The 18,932-nt window shown below is 36.5% G+C and overlaps 1 protein-coding gene across 5 annotated transcripts in view; it reads right to left on the bottom strand.

Moving 5' to 3' along the window:
* Nucleotides 1-324: 324 nt before the first annotated feature.
* The window catches only part of ADGRG6 (adhesion G protein-coupled receptor G6), a 135,336-nt gene continuing 116,728 nt past the window's right edge, over nt 325-18,932 (bottom strand). For 3 of the 5 annotated variants that reach the window (XM_032873058.1, XM_032873057.1, XM_032873059.1), the window contains 3 exons: nt 9,127-9,228; nt 8,328-8,480; nt 325-3,246 (listed from right to left, as the gene is read on the bottom strand). In XM_032873058.1, coding sequence (XP_032728949.1) covers nt 3,068-3,246; nt 8,328-8,480; nt 9,127-9,228 — 434 coding nt within the window. In that variant the 3' untranslated portion in view covers nt 325-3,067. Of the gene's footprint in view, nt 3,247-5,721; nt 5,768-8,327; nt 8,481-9,126; nt 9,229-18,932 lie in introns of all 5 variants that reach the window. The other 2 variants (XM_032873060.1, XM_032873061.1) reach the window with 1 other exon arrangement.

The following is an 18,932-nucleotide window of genomic DNA, read 5'->3' as shown; positions in this document are numbered from 1 at the left end:
AATATGAGAAAACATCTCAAGACCTAACTCCACGTTATATTACAGACTTGGTTCTCCTTTTGAGATGCTGAAGATATCCTCAAAAAGGAACCTACATTACTTCTAAACTTCCATAGGGCTTGGCTTGGTCATCTTAAGAAAATCCAAGAACTTCAAAATGCATTAATCCCCGGTGAGCTGGATCTTCGTAATATATTCATTCTTAGTGTTTGGGCAAAGTAACGCCATGTCACCGGGTTAATTGGTGGCAGGTTATTTTCCAGTTGTCCAGTGATCCTTTCCTATTTAGGAGTCAGAAATAAAAACACTCACTCATAAAGGAACTGAATAACATGGAACACGAACAACATAAGTATTTATTTGAAAAACATTTTCCATTTCAGTAAAATGACAAATCAGTTACAGTAACTTCTTACTACTAATTCTAATGTGCACTCACAGTCACTTTTATTCATCATATTCAAAGATATTACTACAGAAAACTAGTTCACAAAGTATTTAGGAAAAAATATATACAGTCTCTCCAATAGAAAGTTAATTAAAATAACAAATCCAGGCAATATAAAGCTAAGATATGAAACAAGCTGGCACTTATAAACACAAATAAATAAATATGTACAAAAGAGTCTATGCCAACAATGGATAAAGAAAAGCTTCACAATGCAAGGAACAATGGTAAGAAGACAAAGTGTCTCAGAACCCTAGACTAAGACTAACATAATGTAGTTTAAAAAGATGAAAAGGAAGAAAAAAAAGAAACACCAGGGAATACGAATTGGTATTACTCCCAAGGTTAGGCTAAACTAAATTTTGGCTCTACAGCTAAATTCCTGCAATTCTTCTCTGAGGGAACACAATGAAGGCGAGAAGCCCGTGCTTGGAACTGAGGGTAGAATTTGGCTCAGTCTTTTAAATCCATCTGCAAATGTTTTTATTCAACTGTTTCTTCATTTCTCCTTACCTGATTAATGGAAATTTTGAAAGTGGAGTTGACACTGTTGTCAATGATGAAAAAAAGAAAATGTTTTCCCTAGTCTGAATGAACAGGAGTAGAAACGAAAGCCATTTTGGAAGTTATCTCTTAAATACTATCAACTAATTATGCACTTTGGGTAGAAATCTCACAGTAGAAAAATAATGAAATTCTCTCGTGAATCTCTAAGGCTTGGCGGAAAGTATATGAAGATTCAGTGATGATTTAAGACTAATTTTTATCTACATGTAACCTCTGCCAGAATAAGCAGTCTATTAACAATACACCTATAGCAAAGGATTTGGCTCTACTTCAGTGAATCTTAGTGACTTTGAGGCTTATTATCCTTTCCTACTATATATACTCCTCCCCTGTGAAAGTCAAGCTGGGTAATGCTCATGTCTCCCAGGCCTGGTCCAGGCTGCTGCAAAATGAAATGGTAACAAAATCCCACCACCATATTACCTTAACACCCATTTAAGTCTGGCAAATAGCTTTATGACTGAAGATCAGCAAAAGGTGAGAGGTCCCTAGGATGCTGCCTAGCCTGAAACCTCTCCTGGGTCTCAGACTGAGAGCTACCTGCTTTTTGCACAGAAAGGCCCCCAGATGCTCAGTTCTAGCTTTTGTCTTCAAGCAGACTAGCACTACCAGAAGGTCTTGTCTCCTCATCATGCAGGCTAATGTCTCCCAGAACCTGATACTTCCCGGATAACCCAGAACAAATATAAAAGTACAACATGTACTGAGACCAATTTCTAAAGACCTAGATACAACTCCAACATTTAAGAGTAATTTAAAAGTCCTCTCTAACACATTCACTAGGAAGCAGGTCACTTAGGGTAGTTTGAAATTTAGGTAAACTACTTAATATGCATGACTTGTACATAGAAACCTAATTTATTTATCTATCTTGCCAGACCTTCTCTGGCTCTTATAATCAGAGGGCTCATGTACAAATGGTTTTTAGACTAACAAATGCAGATCCACATGTTTATAAAGTATTTTGACTAAAACAAGTCACCCATATGTCTTAGTTTATATTCTTTGGAACAAAACACTTGAAAAGGAAGTAAAGAGGATTTCCAATTGTGCAAATGGAAATGTCTTAATGTCTCTAGAGCAAGGACAGGACCACAGAGTCTCAAGGACTGTATTTTCTAAAAGGGAGAGACTATTACATACAGTATGTCTAAAGGAAATCCTCATTCCTCCCATGAGTCTATAGGCTCAACAGATAGTAGAGGAGCAAAACCAGAGGTCTAATGGATTCATTCTCAGCAGGTAGTTGGAAGTCCACTTTAATATAATCTCAACATTATACTTCATTCAAATGTATGGGATTAAATTCTAATTTATGATGATGCTTAAACCTTATGTCTTGAGTATGGTAAGTGAAATAGTAGAAATTTACAAGGCCTCGTATTAACTGAGTCAAAATTTTGGAAATTCTTTCTCAAGCATATTAATGTTCTGAAGGTGAAACATTTGGTATAAAAAGAAGGAATTCCTTTCTAATCCTTGGGTCAGATATTAAGCACTCTTTTGTATCTGTGGTTGAAAATTTATGGAAAGTGAAGAAATGCTACCGCATTCATAGACACTAGCACTGAGAAGGGACTTGCGGGCATCCAAATAGTTATGAATATTCCTATGCTTTTCATTGTTGAGAAAGATGATGTAGCAATGGCCATATCTAAATCCTAATAGTGGGACATGAATGAGCTCTGAGCTATGCTTGCCCCTTGCTCTGCCCCTCCCTTGTCCACTAGACTTTAATGTCCCCCACCCCCCTGAGTCCTAATTAGTCCAATCCAATTACAGATTTTAAAAAAATCATATCCCCTGCAGCTACTGGGTCATGTTGCTCTCAGCAGTAAAGTTTTAGTGATGATCAAAACGCTCCCATGGAAGAAATGCACTGAAAAGACAGATATTTTAAATTTCATAAAAGCCTTCTTAACAAAGTACATTCCTCATACACGTATATCCAGTTACCAAGGTCACAGCAAGTTCCTGTGTGCTCGTCACGGTTTTCACTGCTACAGAGCTTCATGTCACGTAGATGGATTCTTCTCTGGCATACTAACCACATTAAAACTTTGTGCTGTGGCTGAAGTTGTCTGACATGATAATATTTTTATAGAAGTTATCTGAATGAGCATTGCAGTAACCCTTGACCTTATCAATGACCTGGTGGACAGGGATGATTGATGTTTGTTCTCCATCAGCACGGGTCAATTTTGACAAGGATTTGTCCGTGGAAGCGCTGTCTGCAAGAAATGATACCAGAAATTAGACTGCGAAATGAGGTGACGTGCCTAAGGGCCACCAAAATGGACATTATTTTGCACATTCAAGTACACAAATGAAATGAAGGCCTGTTCTTTCTTAGGTTAGGTAATAGGCAGCACTAACATTTCATGCTCCTCATCTTCAATTTCTATGCATGATTAAATATTAATTTGCTTCCTAGTAATATGTTGGAATTTGTTTCAAGAAATGTTCCTGTAAAGTGACATTTTTCAAAGGGTCAATGAATAGAATAATCAGAAAATTGCCACAAAAATAAAATGTGGCAGGTAACTCAAAAGAAGCAGGGACAGATTATATAGCAAATAAATTAAAAGAGGCCAAAACATCTATGAAAGAAATGTCTGATGTCTAAGATAAGATTTCAGAATAATACAGGGTGGGGGAAATGGGTAGGTGACCATAAACTGATAGGTACATTACACTATCCTCTCTACTTTTTATATATGTTTACCACATTCCATAATAAAAACTTTTATGAAACATAATCTAAACTATGTTGAAGAATAAAGTGAATGAAAATGAACATAAAAGGATATTTTAAACACATTTCTCCATAGTTTTTAACTTATAAAAGATGATTGGAATAAAAAAGTAATCTTTTCTTAATTATTTCTGAATTATAGAAATCAAAATTATCAGAAATATTTACGTATGTGTTTTTATTATCTATGCTACTTTCTCAGAATGATGTTATTGTTGATGGCAATAATATCAGAGCAATTGATGGTGACGGAGGACTGCTAAATACATTTCTGTTCCGAATTTCTCAATATTATTTATTTATTTACTTATTTATTAGTTTTAATTTCAATTCCAGTTAGTTAACACACAGTGTAATATTAGTTTCAGGTGTGAAATTTAGTGATTCAATGCTCAATACCATATATTTAAGTATTATCTCCCTAGAGCCAAAACTTTTCTAAAATTGGTTCAGATAGTAGTCTAAAACTCACGTAAGCCCTATTATCTACAAATTCATATGGCTGTCTTTATGTACCCTATGAATATTTTGTAAGTATCAGCTCTTTTCCCCTCCCCAACACACTTTGGAGAAAAATTCTAACTTAAAATTAACCACAGGGATCTCACACCAATGAAGGAGCAAATGTGACCTTTGATGAAGTATTCCATTCCCTACATTGTATATTCTCTATTAACTGTGGAAAAGGCAAAAACTCTATCATGAAAAATTCCTTCTAGGAATCATGGCTCCAAATTTGGAATGTTCATTGCAGCCATTTTTCTGCTTTGTGTAAGTTGCCCCAACATGTGACATAACATGCAAAATCCATCAGTAATTGGTAAAAGCCATCATCGCTCCATCTGTTGTCTTTGGAAATGACTCAAATTGTTCAACTGCTGTCTTGTGTGGAAGGAGACACTAAATAAAATGAAGGCTAAAAGAGGAAATGGTGTGTCCACCCCATACTAAAGGAAGAAAAAGAGAACAGATGGTTCATGGGAAGAATGGCAGGTTGAAGCATAGCAAAATGATTACATCCCAGGACTGGTAAGGAAAGGCTTAGGAAGTCATTGTAGGAGGGCCCCTCCCCGTTTAGCTCTCAGCAAGCTGATTGATCCTGTGCTTCCTTCAGTTCAAATAGTCACTAGCCATTGGTTTTCTACTGCGGATTTTTCTATTAATTTAAACATCAGTAACAAATAATTTGTGCTTGATGTTTTTAGAAAAACCACACATCCTCAAAGAAGCTTCAAGGATACACTCATTCTGCTTCATTGACAACTTCCAGGAGCATGGGCCTTTGAGATATTTTTGACCAGCTCCTTTCCAAATATGTGATCCAATTTTCTGGGTCTTATAGTCAATAAAGTAGAATTGTGAGCAAGGGCTGTATTTCAACATGTATGCTATTCCCAGTCCTCTGGTTAGACATTACATCATAAACAATAGAGATTTTGGTTATAGCTGCAAGTTTGAAAACCAGGGGCTAGGGAAATGAACTATTATTTGACCTATGCTGAAATATCAAGCAGGTAAAAATCTTCAAAAAGCAGGCTTGGAATTGACAATTTCTCCATTATGACTTCTATGAATGTACCATGACATAGCCAGTAATTCACAAGAGCAGTGGAAAAGTAAAGAATTTTACTCTCTTCTATAACAAACTTCTCAAGTATTACTTTCTCTTCATTATTTTACCTGCTACATGACCCATTAACTCTAGAGCATGGTACATTTCCTAGAAGGAGAAGCTTGCAGACACCCCCATGCAGAGAAGAACCAGCACAGCACACAACCATTCGAAATTCCAGAAATTCCAGCTCAATGAAGGAATGTCATTGTGCTAGCTGAGTATTGTAAAGAACAAGCAATTTTGCTGGTGTGGCAAGAATCTTAGTTTAATCCATGCAAATATTCTTTTATTACCTTGCAAAAAATTCATGCATTCAAAAAAGTAATAAATGTTTACCTGAATGATCCACTTTTGCTGAAGAAATGCTCTTAGAAGACATTATCTACACCATAAACATATGAATTTCTAGATCAATTTCAAGAAATAAACCAACTAGATATCCAAGATGATACGCAGTGACTTTTTGCATACTCTAAGGGACCCAGTACACCAGCAGTCACACTGAGAACTGGCTAGGTAGCTAAAAGCCATTGGTATATCAGTTGAAAGGAAACCTTAAGTTATTATGTCATAGAAGTAATGTCATATAGCTGACTTATGCTAGTTGACAAGAACTAATTTAACGCCAAGGTTTTTGTTATGGGAAACAGAAAAACAATAATGCATTCCTTTAAAAACAAAAACAAAAACATGCACAACACTTTGAAATAGCAAAGTTTTTCTTTGGCACCTCCATTTCTGTATTTCCTTTTATCTTTTGGTAGATTTTCCCCATAATTCTTAATATGCCTAAATATTTCATTAAGACTTCCAAAATGCCCCCTGTGCCAAATGATCTACCTTGTTATCTTTTCTCCCCTTTTAATAGTGGCATTTTTCTGGCTAGCTATTCTCAGCTGTATTAAGAGGAAAACAATTTAGTTGGTCTAATCCCCATTCCTTCATAACTGATGTACAATGCACTATTTGCATTTTAGAAGAGCAGGCAAAATGAATAATTTTTTTTCTTATAAATGGGATTGCTTTAATTTCTCTTTTTGCCACCTCATTATTTGTGTATAGAAATTCAACAGATTCTAGTATATTAGTGTTGTATCCTACAACATTACTGAAATTCCTTTATCATTTCTAATAGTCTTATGGTAGAATCTTTAGGGTTTTCTGAATATGATATAATGTCCTCTGAAAATAGTGAATATTTTACTTCTTCCTTACCAATGTGGATCCTTTTTCTTTTTCTTATCTGACTGCTATGGCTAGGTCTTCCAAAACTATGTTGAATAAAAGTGGTGAGAGTGGACATCCTTGTCTTGTTCCTGATCTTAGAGGAAAAGCTCTCAGTTTTCACCACTGAGTATGATGTTACCTGTGAGTTTTTCATATATGGCTTTATTATGCTGAAATATGTTCCTTCTAAATCCTACTTTGTTTTTACCATGAATGAATGTTGTATTTTGTTGGATGCTTTTTTTGAATCTATGGAGATGATCATACAAACATCTAATTTTATAAATAATGTGAAAAATTCATTCATTATAAGTAAAAGATATTTTGTGCCAGGGAACTACCAACTAGGTAGGATAATCTATCTCAGACTATACACCTGTCATCAATTTTCTTACTCAGGTATTTAAAGAAGAGATGCACAGACCTCTTAATTTTAGGCTCAATTATTTGTGTACAGGACTCAGAGGTTGCATCTTATACTGGAAGGGAGTCCACAGCTTTCATATGGTTCTTGTAAGTGTCCTCTACTACAAGAAATTTTTAGAACTGCTATCCTAAGCTGCTCTAAATTTTCAGGTCTTTAATTAATTTTGTAATTAACAAACTCTCTGAATGCTCAAACAGTTTTCCATAGAGCTATCTTGAATCTGAGGCAGTGGCCATTCCAGTGGCAAATTACGGACTGTGGTGTAAGCAGGGACATGTAAAATGATTCAAATGCACATAAGGGTCATTTGAAATCTAAGTGTTTGCAATATGAACATTTACAGATACATTATACAACATGCTTCTTATTTGCAAAAAGTCAAATATGAATCTCTTCAGTGTCATTCACCTCTGCTTATGTTTAATAACTAAATAAATTCAAAATTAAGTTATTTCCATTATCCTTTTAGAAGATCTTTAATTAGGAAAGTGCTGGTGCTAAGTGTTGACAGCTGTTTGCCTGAAACATAATTAGTATTTCAAAATAGCAATTATGCTTTTTTCCTGTGAAATTATTAAAAGATTGCAACTTTCCACACCACTCACTGGCTATCACGTACGGCAAAAGAATCTTTATTTCTACATTGTCTTCAGGATTATTCACACACATGCTTAGTGTCAGAACCTGTGGTCACTGTAAATATCATGACAGTCCAGAAGATGAACAAAGACATGATGTTTCTCACCATCCTGTATCACTTGCCAAATATGATGCTCTCTATTCTGTCATATTTAATCAGCGATTGTCAATAACACTTCCAATGGTTAAGGACTTAAGCCTTAAATGTAATATGCCCTGTATAGTGTTTCCACCTGTTCCCATGTCAACTTGCCAATTAACTTTCATAATAAGTTATAAAACATGAAATACGCAGTATTATGAATAATTGCAACTCAGTTTCTGTATTTTTAAAATAAAAACAAACTTTTTAAATACAATATTTTTTAAAAGAAAACAGGTTTAAAGCAAATGAAATAATACTCAGAGCTAATAATATTATGGCTCGATTTTGGTTAAAAAATTAAAAAATTTAAAAAACTTAAAAAAAGACAAAAATGTCCACAAAAGTGTTGGATAAAGTCTTCAAAGAGATTGTGATTTTCATAAATCTAACATAAGCACCCTAAAGTGCACTGTTTTCTATCACTCTTCATGATATGCCAATTGTAATATAAAGATGGTGAGAAATGGACCAGAGAACATCTTTACCACTGTTAGAGTGACTCACCAGTGTGGCTATTCCTTTTGAAGTAAGTAGTAGAGCTGGATTTAGATTTGGATGTAAGGTAGGTTGAGTTGGACCCAATGGAGCTTGAGGACAAAGATTTTCCTAGGTTATCAGAACTTTTCTTAATGATATTGGTGGCTGTCTTGCTCCAGTCTGAAAGAAAGCACATCTCTCCATGAATGTGTTTTAGGGGGCATATGTTCTACTATGAAGAATCACCACTGCATTATTTAGGTAATTTAGCCAAAGCACTCAATTTTGTATATGCTAGCAAAGGGCTCAGCGAAGAGACTGGCATATGAACAACAATAAACTGAAGAAGTAAGCTTCAAACTTTGACCTGTAGCACGTATTGTTTAAAATCCTACTTCAATTTTGTAAGGGTGAGAGGTAATTATTGCCAAAAAAAAATAATGCTATTCTTCAAGTATTTTTTTATACCAAGAAAAATGTCTTTGCATAATAATATGATCGAGGGCCTCGAAAACATGGAAAGGAGCAGGTTGTATGGTGGAACCTCTGGATACCTGAGTTGTCAAACTGGACACAAAACCTTGAACAACTCAGTTCACCTGGCTGGAATTCGTGCTTCTCTGGAATAGAAGGGTCAGGCCCAGACTCCTCAGATAGCTTTCAGTCCTCGTATTCCAAGATTCCAACTAAGCATCTTCACGGGCACCACCTTTACAATGTGCTACCACTGGGACTGCATTGCTCTAACAACGGAAGGCCAGATGACGAAGGTTTCTGACTACTCTCCTCTTAGGTATAAAAACCAATGACCAACATGCCCTTTTACCTGAGTTGTCTGCTAACCGAAATCTCCCACAGCAGAGATGCCGCCTCCACTGTTTCTGAACATTCTCCTTCATAGCACAGTGGAAAATAAATATAAATAAGCCTGGAACAGAAGAAAATATAAACATTTAAGCCAATAGACACATTCTTAAAGATAAATCTTATGAAACACATGGATTCATTTAAATTTTTTTTTTTTTTTAGTGTCTGAGTCACTAAGAAACAAGATCTTAAGGGATCTTGAAGTATGTAGATGTTTTAATCTTTTAGAACAGAATAGGAAGGCTCGAATAAAACTTGAATAATTATACATATCTGATTCTGTCTTTGTCTGTTCTATTCAGCAATTATTATAACTTGACCTAAAGGTTAAGCTGAAATGGGCAATTTTCAATTTAAGAGGCATTTAATACTTCTCCTATGTTTGTTTTAAAATTCTGTAAAAGCATCTCAAAAATCATAGAAAAAAAGGAGAAAACTGAAAATATCTATAAGTTCAATTACAATTTGTGTATTCTAAGCTATTTTATGTATATGTATTTTTATAAGTTTGGGCCACAGAAAAATGGTATTTTTGTGGGTCAAAACTGGCCAAAAATCAGCAAATTCATGTGGCTTTACCTAGCCTCCTTTAGTTTTTCAACATTTTTTAAAGATTTTATTCATTTAATTTAGAGAGAGAGATTTTATTTATTTGAGAGAGAGCACAACCATGAGGGGCAGAGGGAGAAGGGGAGAGAATTTCAAGGAGACTCTATGCTTAACTGCATACATACCCAGTTACTCCCTGGCTTACTATATTATCCATGGCTACACTGTCCCAGTACATACTCATCTTCTCCAGTCATGTGCTATGAGTGCCATATGCTAATTTTTACATTTGTCCCCATTTCCTTCTCTTCCCGCCACCACCACCAAATACAGACCACCTTTTTTGGCTGTATCTCTCTACCTAGCAGCATCTCAGATACCTAATGTTCTAAACAGACATCCTCTTCATTACTACCCTCAAACCAACATCTCAAGTTCATTCCTGTCCAATACCATTTCAAAGCCTCCTCTTTCAAATCTTTCTGTAAGTGCTTCCTATCACTCGGGTGTTAGATCAACTCTTCAAAGAGGCCATAACCAACTGTTTATTTCATTTTCATTTTACTTTAATGTTTTGGCTCTCATCACACCCTTGCACATACTCTTGTCAGGGCACTAATACCCAATATTCCTGTATTCCTCATTTATTTGTTTGCTTGGTTGTCTTTTGCTAGGAAATAATGAGCTCCAAGAGCACAGGATATTTGTCACCCAATGCTGTACTGGCCATTCCCAGAAGGATACCAGGAACTAAGCAGGAACTCCGTGAATGTTGAATGAATGAATAGAAAGCTTAATTAACTGCTCATCTATTTACATGAGCTAACTGATACTTACACATACATTCTAATGTGTTAAATGTATTTGGGGGTAGGGGATGAATGATAGGAGTAGAACACAAATAAAGGAGCCACAGAATGTAAAGAAAATATATTTAAGGCAAAAGTTTCTAAAAAGTATGCAACCTAGTTGCCCAAGTACTACCTTAGTAATATACCATGGTAACCAGAATATCCACATAAGGGAGGGTCTTTTAGAGGGCATACGGTTTGAACTGAACCCGAAGAAAGCTTTGGCTAGGGAGGCAAGGGAAGTTTCCAAAAAGGATAATTCATTCGGTGACTACTAAGCACTGTTAGGCAGGAGGAACGGTTGTTTTAAGCTGGATATTCAAACGTAAACAAAATAGATGATCATTGCACTCATGAGGCAATGGACCTAGCATGGAAAGATATAAAAGTAAAAAAAAATTATAGTATATTTAAGGGACATTAAGACTTTAAGACTTATCTGCTCTTTTCAAATATGGAGTATTCATCAAGAAAACTGTAAATTACATTGTAGCGTATACAACTGGAAAAGTGGGGGAAAGTATTCAAAGGACTCTCTTTTGATATGTGTCATTAAACTCGGAAAATTTGTCTAAGGTTATGCTTGTATGTTTTTATGCCTCAATATCTTATCTCAAAATGGTCTATAATTTAATTCCAGAATAAATTACATTATGAACTATTAGAAAAGGAGCATGCTGGATTGCTATAGGATGGGCCCTGACCCCAATGAAGGACCATGGCTGATTCTCCTCTTCTGGGATTGGCTTCTTGGATCATCAGTGAGTCTCTGACATTCAGGAGGGACTTTATAAATTCCTATTGCTATCTCTGATCACTGATTTCAATAGATAGCTAACCTACTAAAAAATTCCTGGGAAATGCAAATGTATTTATCTCTAAGAGGTATAAATAAAACATACAATGACCTAAGTGAAGTAATACTGGTCATCAGCAATATTACCAATTTATTATTTTTATGATTAAATCATCCTCTGTATGTTTATATAAGTAAAACTATTCTTTTACTTATTATATTTTTATTACTATTATTTTATTTTTAATAAAGTGGTTAGTAAAGGAAATATATCCTAGTGACCTAGTTATTTGTCCAAAATGATATCAGATAGGGTTAAGGAAGTTCTAATTTTAAAAGAAAGCTCTAACAAATATGAATCAGATTTCAAACAATGAATCAGAAAACAAACACACACACACACACACACACACACACACACACAGCTTGTTGACGGTGCCTGTGCTGTGGGTAAGAAGGTGGCAGCTGGGTTGGGCAGGGAGAGCCAGAGAGAAGTGGCTGCTTGCAGACCTGTCTGGCTTAGGCATGACAAGTCTCAGAGTAGAGGTAAGATTTCCTTCCACACTCCAAACCCTGAGAGTCAGCACCAGGAGGCTGACCCACCTTCCCAGGGAGTAGGAGAAGACCTCACTGGGTTTGGACCTCATCCTCACACTGACTGACTAAATCTGACTGCTTGTCAAAACCTTCCCACACCTACAACCCCCGTTCCCTATGCAGTTTGCTTGATACAGACAATCCCTTTAATAGGTAAACATGCCTTTCGGTAGCGCTGAACCAAGGTATATAAACAATCTGAATCAGTTAACAGATTCTTTGAAGTTTCTTCTAGGTGGTGGAAGCAAGGAGCAAGGGGGCATGAAAGCCTGAGGATAGGTTAACACAAGTCACAGATGAAGGCAGCTGCCGGTGGAGGGGACAAAGCCCCTGCCGTGGATTTACTCTATTTTTGTGAACTGGGGCAGAATTTGCAGGGTTTGCTCTTAGAGGTATTTTTGTCATATCCTGAAAACCCAGGTAACCATGTGTTCTCAATGCACTGTTTCACAAAATCACATATCAGCGCTGGGAGAGATTACAAACTTCAATGAGAAACTTTCCTCCTCAGGCGTCACTCACTATAGGGCCTCGCACTGAGCAAATGATTTTCTTTTAGTGGAGAGCAGGTGAAGTTGCCAGATGTTGCTTCCTTTGTGTCACACTCAACAATTTTTATACATGTCATATCTATTCGAGGAAAAAAGAAAAAAACTTCAGGGGTTATGTCTGGTGTTTTGAGGACACTGGGAGGGAAACAGTTCTTGGATTCACTTTGTCATCCTTGCTGGGATGCTAAGATAGGCATTACTTTGAGGGTCTGACGCTGACCACAGCCACAGAGGAGGAGGTTAAAGATAAAACTGACTCAATAAAACAATTTTTTAGATTGTGCAGTGCTGTTCTAAATTATAATTACACAGCATTAGATGACAGGGCCTATTTTTAAGCAGCTGCATGTGCCAGTAAATCTAGAGGCATCCAGTAAGTTCAAGAGATGCTGGAATGTAAATTAGATTCAAAATCAGAACATCTCTTCTAAACTGTGATGATGGCAGTCATTGAAATGATTCCTCCCCCCAACTACGAACTGCGATGCTGTTAAGACTAAAATTAAACGACAGGCACGAGAAATTAGAATTCTTAGGAGTTAATATATTTTTAAACGCCAAGGTATTAGGCTGATTCTTTAGCCATGAGATACATTTCCATTTTAAAGCAGAATAGAATTCTCATAATAGATTATTTTACTATTCATAGGAACAAGCCCTTTCTGTGTGAATTTAAATTAGTCTGGCAATAAATATTATACCAAAATTCTTACAGGACAAAACATCCCTTTTACAGTTCAGCTGTGGGAAATGTGGTAGGTATGCACATCTGGAAGAACACACATACTCAGTATGGAGAGAAATTCTAAATACTTCGGGGAGGAGGTGGAGAAAATGCAGCAGGAGAGCCAAGGGAACTTGGAGGCCAAAGTGAGAAAACAGAGGGCTATTCCCTCCTCAGTTTCGAAGGTTTTTCCGCTCCCCCTTCATCTGTTTATAGGTCTTGGTGCCAGAAGCAGAGCTAAAAATCACAAAACTTTAAAGTTCTACACTGACATCCAAGAGAATCTGTTTGATTTCTCATCCCCATCTATGCTCTATTTCTAGCAAATGTTCTCCCTTTGAGAATCATCCTATCAACCACACGGCACCTCAAAGAGTATCTCCATACCACCTGGAAAAACATGCTCTTCTAGCTTTCTGGAAAGAGCTTTCAGCAGGGACCAGGATAATTGAACTATACTCTTCATACTGACTTATAGCTTTATTTAACTGACCAGGGAGTAGAGAATATTGCTCATAAAAGTTGGAAGCTGATACGGGTGAAAAGATTCAATCAGAATTAAAACCTTTACTTCATCCTGACAGGCTAAATGCTAGTTCCATGAAACCTTTATAACTCACAAAACACAGCTCACGATGGTCTTTCTTTGGTGAATTTTAGCCTGAAAACCAACCACTCTAATGAATCCAAGCCAAAATTCCTTAGCAATCATTTCTTTGAGTTGATAACTGCTTTGATTCTTTACCTGCATGAACCCAGATTCCATGTTGGAACAAGAATAAGAACAAAAACTTTTTAAACTAATAGATTCCCAACACATCCTCTACCCACACATCCCCCATCTCCCTTGCTTTCCTTTTACCACACCATCTTTCACTAACAAGAGGGACCTGCCCCCTTAAAAAACAAAAATCTAGATCAATATGTGAATTCAGTATGTTGTACTTCTCTGTAAATTTTGCCATTTTCTTATTTAAAATAAATGACCTTTTCAATTTCGATGGCAGATGGTGTTGCAAGTATGTGGGATGGTGAGTCTGCCCATGGGCACTGCCAGGGAAGAAAAGGTAATGAACTCCACCTCCCCAAATCCTCCCTGGGAAGCACATCAGAGGCCAAGGCTGGGTCAGCAAACATGGCAAAGGGACACCTACAAGAGTGACCTAAACTTGGAGCAAGATTTCTGAGAACTCTCATCAAGAACTGGATTTGGTTTTTGATACCTAGTCCTGTCACTGACCTGGGAATGCCTTCAAGCAACATGTCTGGGGTGGAGAGGAAGCTTCCTTCTAAATATTGGCACAATGTTTGCTGTAGATTTTATGAGCTGTGTTTAACTATGAATTTAGAAAAAAAAATTCTGAGCCTCAATATTTTGGCTAGGAATTTAGCTCCCGCATGGGACTCATTCTCTTTGGTTGATTCTGGCAAAGATCTGGGGCTTTCTGGGGCAGATATAAAATGAGCAGCCAAAGGCATGTTCTCAGATCTTGAGCCTGATTATCAAAAGTTAAAAAAAAAATTTCCAAGGAACAGTTCCCCTTGGATATAAAAATGAAAGTGGGACAGTAAAATTCAGGGCAGCACATACTATCATTCTTCCTCGCTCCAAAAGGTCCCTTTCGAGAAGCCTCGGTGGAGGGGAAAACAACAAGAACAACAAAACCCAAATCAAAACCCAAACCTTGGGTCCTCAACTCTCAATGAGTGCTTTACTGACAAAAGGCCACTGACACTTCCAGCAAGATTGTCATCAACCAATTCCAACAAATGGCCTCCCTTAATTCTTTCTTACTCTGGATAATAAAAGATCCAGAACCATAGTTGGGGCAAAACTATAGATTAGCTATCGATAAATTCAGGGATACAGGGCGGAGTCCGAGTAGGTAGTGATGAGTGAATGACATCTTAATCAGGTCCACATGCACGAGTTGTTCTGAAATTTTGATGGGTAAATCAATTAAGAATTAATCAAATCACATATGTGAGCAAAAAAGGATGCATGCTTTAGATAAATGTATATATATATATTTTTTAAAGTAGGCTCCACACCCAGGGTAGAGCCAATGCGGGGCTTGAACTCATGAACTCGAGATCAAGACCTGGACCGAGATCAAGGGTTGGCTGCTTAAATTACTGAGCCACTCAGGCACTCCAAGAGAATTGCTTCTTGACAAAAATGGTCTAGATTACCTCTCAGCTTCCTAGCAAGCCTGAGTCCAAGTCTTTGAATGGCTCATATATTCCGTTGTCACAGAGACATAGCCAGCCAGCCGCTGGGCTGGGTTTATAGCTCTCTTTGAGAACCTTTTGAATCCTCCTTTCATACTACCAAGATGCCCTTTAGAAAATTATTTCTCTGTGGCACAAAATGCCCTGCCAATAGAGGAGTAATTTATTTCCTTGCAGTGCGCGACATCTCAGCCAACATGACATCATTTCGGATGTTAGGGTTTTAAAGGTGGTTCACGTCTTTACCTTGGCACCAATGCCCTATGTTGCATATGTGATTACAACACAGCTTAGCTGTCAGGAGGCTCCTAACTCTTAATTGGATTTAATTTTCTTACTTCGCCAGTAAGATTAAAATAATAATAATAAACATATTCCCTTTAATTATTTTTTCTGAGTAAGGGTAAGAATAACATTTATTCATTAAGCATATAATTACTAATAGTTTTTTCAATGGATACAGATACTCACTTCCTAGAAACTTTGAAACAAAAAATTGAAGGGCAGTAACTTATTTTCCTTATGCTTTAGTCCATCATAATGTATTTTTCTATTTTCATATATGCTATATTATAAATATTACACTGTGAAATTCAGATTGAGCTTGGGGGAGTCATTAACTCTTCTGAGCCTGTTTATTCATCTATAAAATGCAGAAAATACCTTCTTTCTTGGGTACCTACTTTCTATTGTTGCTTTAAGAATTACATCAAATCACTGATGCTGTGTGTAAGTTTTTTATAAACCATAAAGCATTATGCAAATATAAATTATTTCTGTTGCTCTGGGTATATCTTAATGTTATCAAATTAATTAATAACAAGCATTATCTCTGAGTAGACTGACAACCCTCTGTGTCCACCATGGCAGCTTCTATTTCTAGAACCATACGTTGCATCTTATGCTTTCATAAATATGTACAGAAAATGGGCTGATTGTGCATGAGATGATTAGTCAATATTGTTTCACATGCCTAGAAAAGGAAAATTGAAGACTACCTTCTTGCTAAGGGAATAGAATTCAGATCTTGATAAACTTACCAGGAGTGTTAAACTTCCCTATATGTTGAAAAAGCCTTATTTAATAGATAATGTCAAATGTCTTTGTACAGTTAATGAAAAATATACACAGCCTGAATACTGTTCATGACTTTTCTAATGAGCAACTTTGTGCACATACTGCATCTCAGAGCAATAACTTATTCTACAAGCACATGGATATTGCCAAGGGCAAGAGGAGCCCAAGAGGACTCTGGCCATGATCTTCTCAACAATCCGGGAATTGCCTTTTACTTCTTTAAAATGAGTTACACTGTATTTCCTGAAGTGTAGTCTAATGTTCTCTGGCATGTGAATTATGATACACTTCTGTCAAACATCTGTTCCCTTTCAAACAGCAATTTGTATACCATGCCATTTTCTCAAGTTGTAGTCTTTAGAAAAAATTAAAATATCTAGTACAGTGATCTGCCACTTTCATCCTGGGAAAGCAACAAAGAGAGCAAAAGCAGGTAGATATGTAACACTACCATGGCAAAAGAAGACATATTTATCTTTTCATCTTACAAGAAAAAAAAATCAGTGGATTGATTAAAATATAATTTGTTGAAGTGAAGAAGGTAAAATAATAAAAAAAAGCAATGTACTGTGAAAAATTAGAAAATAAGCAATTAGAAAATAATTCAATTCATGATTTCATTTGCTCATTAGAATAGGTAGAATTTTGATTATAAGCCACACAGGTTATAATAATTTCCTATATTCAATTAGCACTATTTTGGCAGTTAAGTTGTATGGTTATAAATGTCCATAAAAATTAAAAAATACATATACTAATAACAAAAATATATATTAAACTGAACATTAAAATATTAAAGCATGTACAAAATTTTAAAATGTAGGCTCTGCAAATTTATGTAAGTATCCATATAATTATACATGTATATGTGTTTGAACACACTCATATCCATACATGCATTTATTTATAAGAACCCTGAAAGATAAAATGGATTTTTCACATGTTTGAATCAAAGTCTGGAAGACAGACACAAAAATGAAATGCAAGCTGCTAGCAGACATCTTGGCTTCCCTGCAGACACAGCTTGAACATCTGTCCTTGGAGGCCTCACCTCTGTAACACTAAAGGGTGACTTGTGGGATTCGAAATGAAGACCTGCTGATTTTCAGATGCTCAGCTCTAAGCTAAATCTGAGATTAAAATTTGTTTGGTATAGATTTAATTTTTAGAATATTATATCACATTCTAAACCTTTGGCTGTTGCTAAGTCTAATACTGGTAGGTGTCAGTTAGCTATGGTATGGCATAATCAAGAAGACTTCTCACCTTAACCACTCTAGAAAAAGAAGAGTTTACTTTAATGAAACTCAATACCAGTGTTGAGTGTTTTGTGGCAGCATCGTTCCAAACTTTCTCTTGACTCTTCTCACGTATCTCCAGCTCCCCCTGCCCCATCACAGTCTAAAATACGGCACTGCCTTATCTCACCCAGACCACAGAAGTAGTCTCCTCTCTGCTCTCCCTACAGACACTCTGGGAGCTCTAATCCCTTCTCCACATTATGTCCAGCTTCATCTTTCTAAAACGCACATCTGATCATGTCATTCCACAGGCCTAGAAGATTTCAAAGACTTTGCATGGCTCTTAGTAAGATCAAAACACAGGGCCTTCTGGTCTAGCCCCAGCCTCCCGTTTGTGCCATGCCCACCACTCTGTCATTCTGTGGCTCTTTCTTGGTTCTCCTGTTATTTGAGCATTCTTTTAATGCCTGGGGCATACTCATAAATCACCAAGGATAGCAGGGTTTTTGCGCATGGAGGGCCCTCCACTAGAAATTTTCTCTTCTTTGTTCCTACCCACACCTTCACCTCATTCTCCCTATGTATCCTTCAGATTACAGCTTAGACACTGTGATTTCTGTTGTGTGTTCTCCCCACCACCAGCTATATTTCACAGGGTGACTATCTGATTAATGGCGGTCTCTCCCACTAGAACATAAACTCCATGAGACAAAGGGATCATGTCAAGTTTCTTTTTTTTTTTTCTGGAATAAAAAAATATTAGAAAGAATAAAAAAGACAATGTAGTCTGCCTAAGTCTTACCTCAGTTTATTTTGCCTAGATACTACCTACAATTCACCGACTTGTTTCTTTAGATGGTCTAGATTCTAAGTGTACCTTTTAACAAAGCTTACACTTCCAACAACAACCAACAGCCTCTTCTTGGAAGGTTCAGAAATGACTCAAATAAGAACCATTAAGTGACTTTCTATAGCATCCTGACAAGTTTTTGTACAAGCTCGGCCAGTAAGCAATTGTTGGTGGACTCATATGCTTGGTATCACTGTGTTTTAATTTAAATTTCCTTTTCAGGAAGTGTTTTTAATGTCATTGGATATGCAGAAATCTGTTCTGAATTTATATAATTTTAACATCAGTCTTAAAAGT

This window comes from Lontra canadensis, unplaced genomic scaffold (genome assembly GCF_010015895.1).
Source record: "Lontra canadensis isolate GAN:19392208 unplaced genomic scaffold, GSC_riverotter_1.0 scaffold47, whole genome shotgun sequence".
Classification (NCBI taxonomy): Eukaryota; Metazoa; Chordata; class Mammalia; order Carnivora; family Mustelidae; genus Lontra; species Lontra canadensis.
This window is presented reverse-complemented; position numbering and strand designations above follow the sequence as displayed.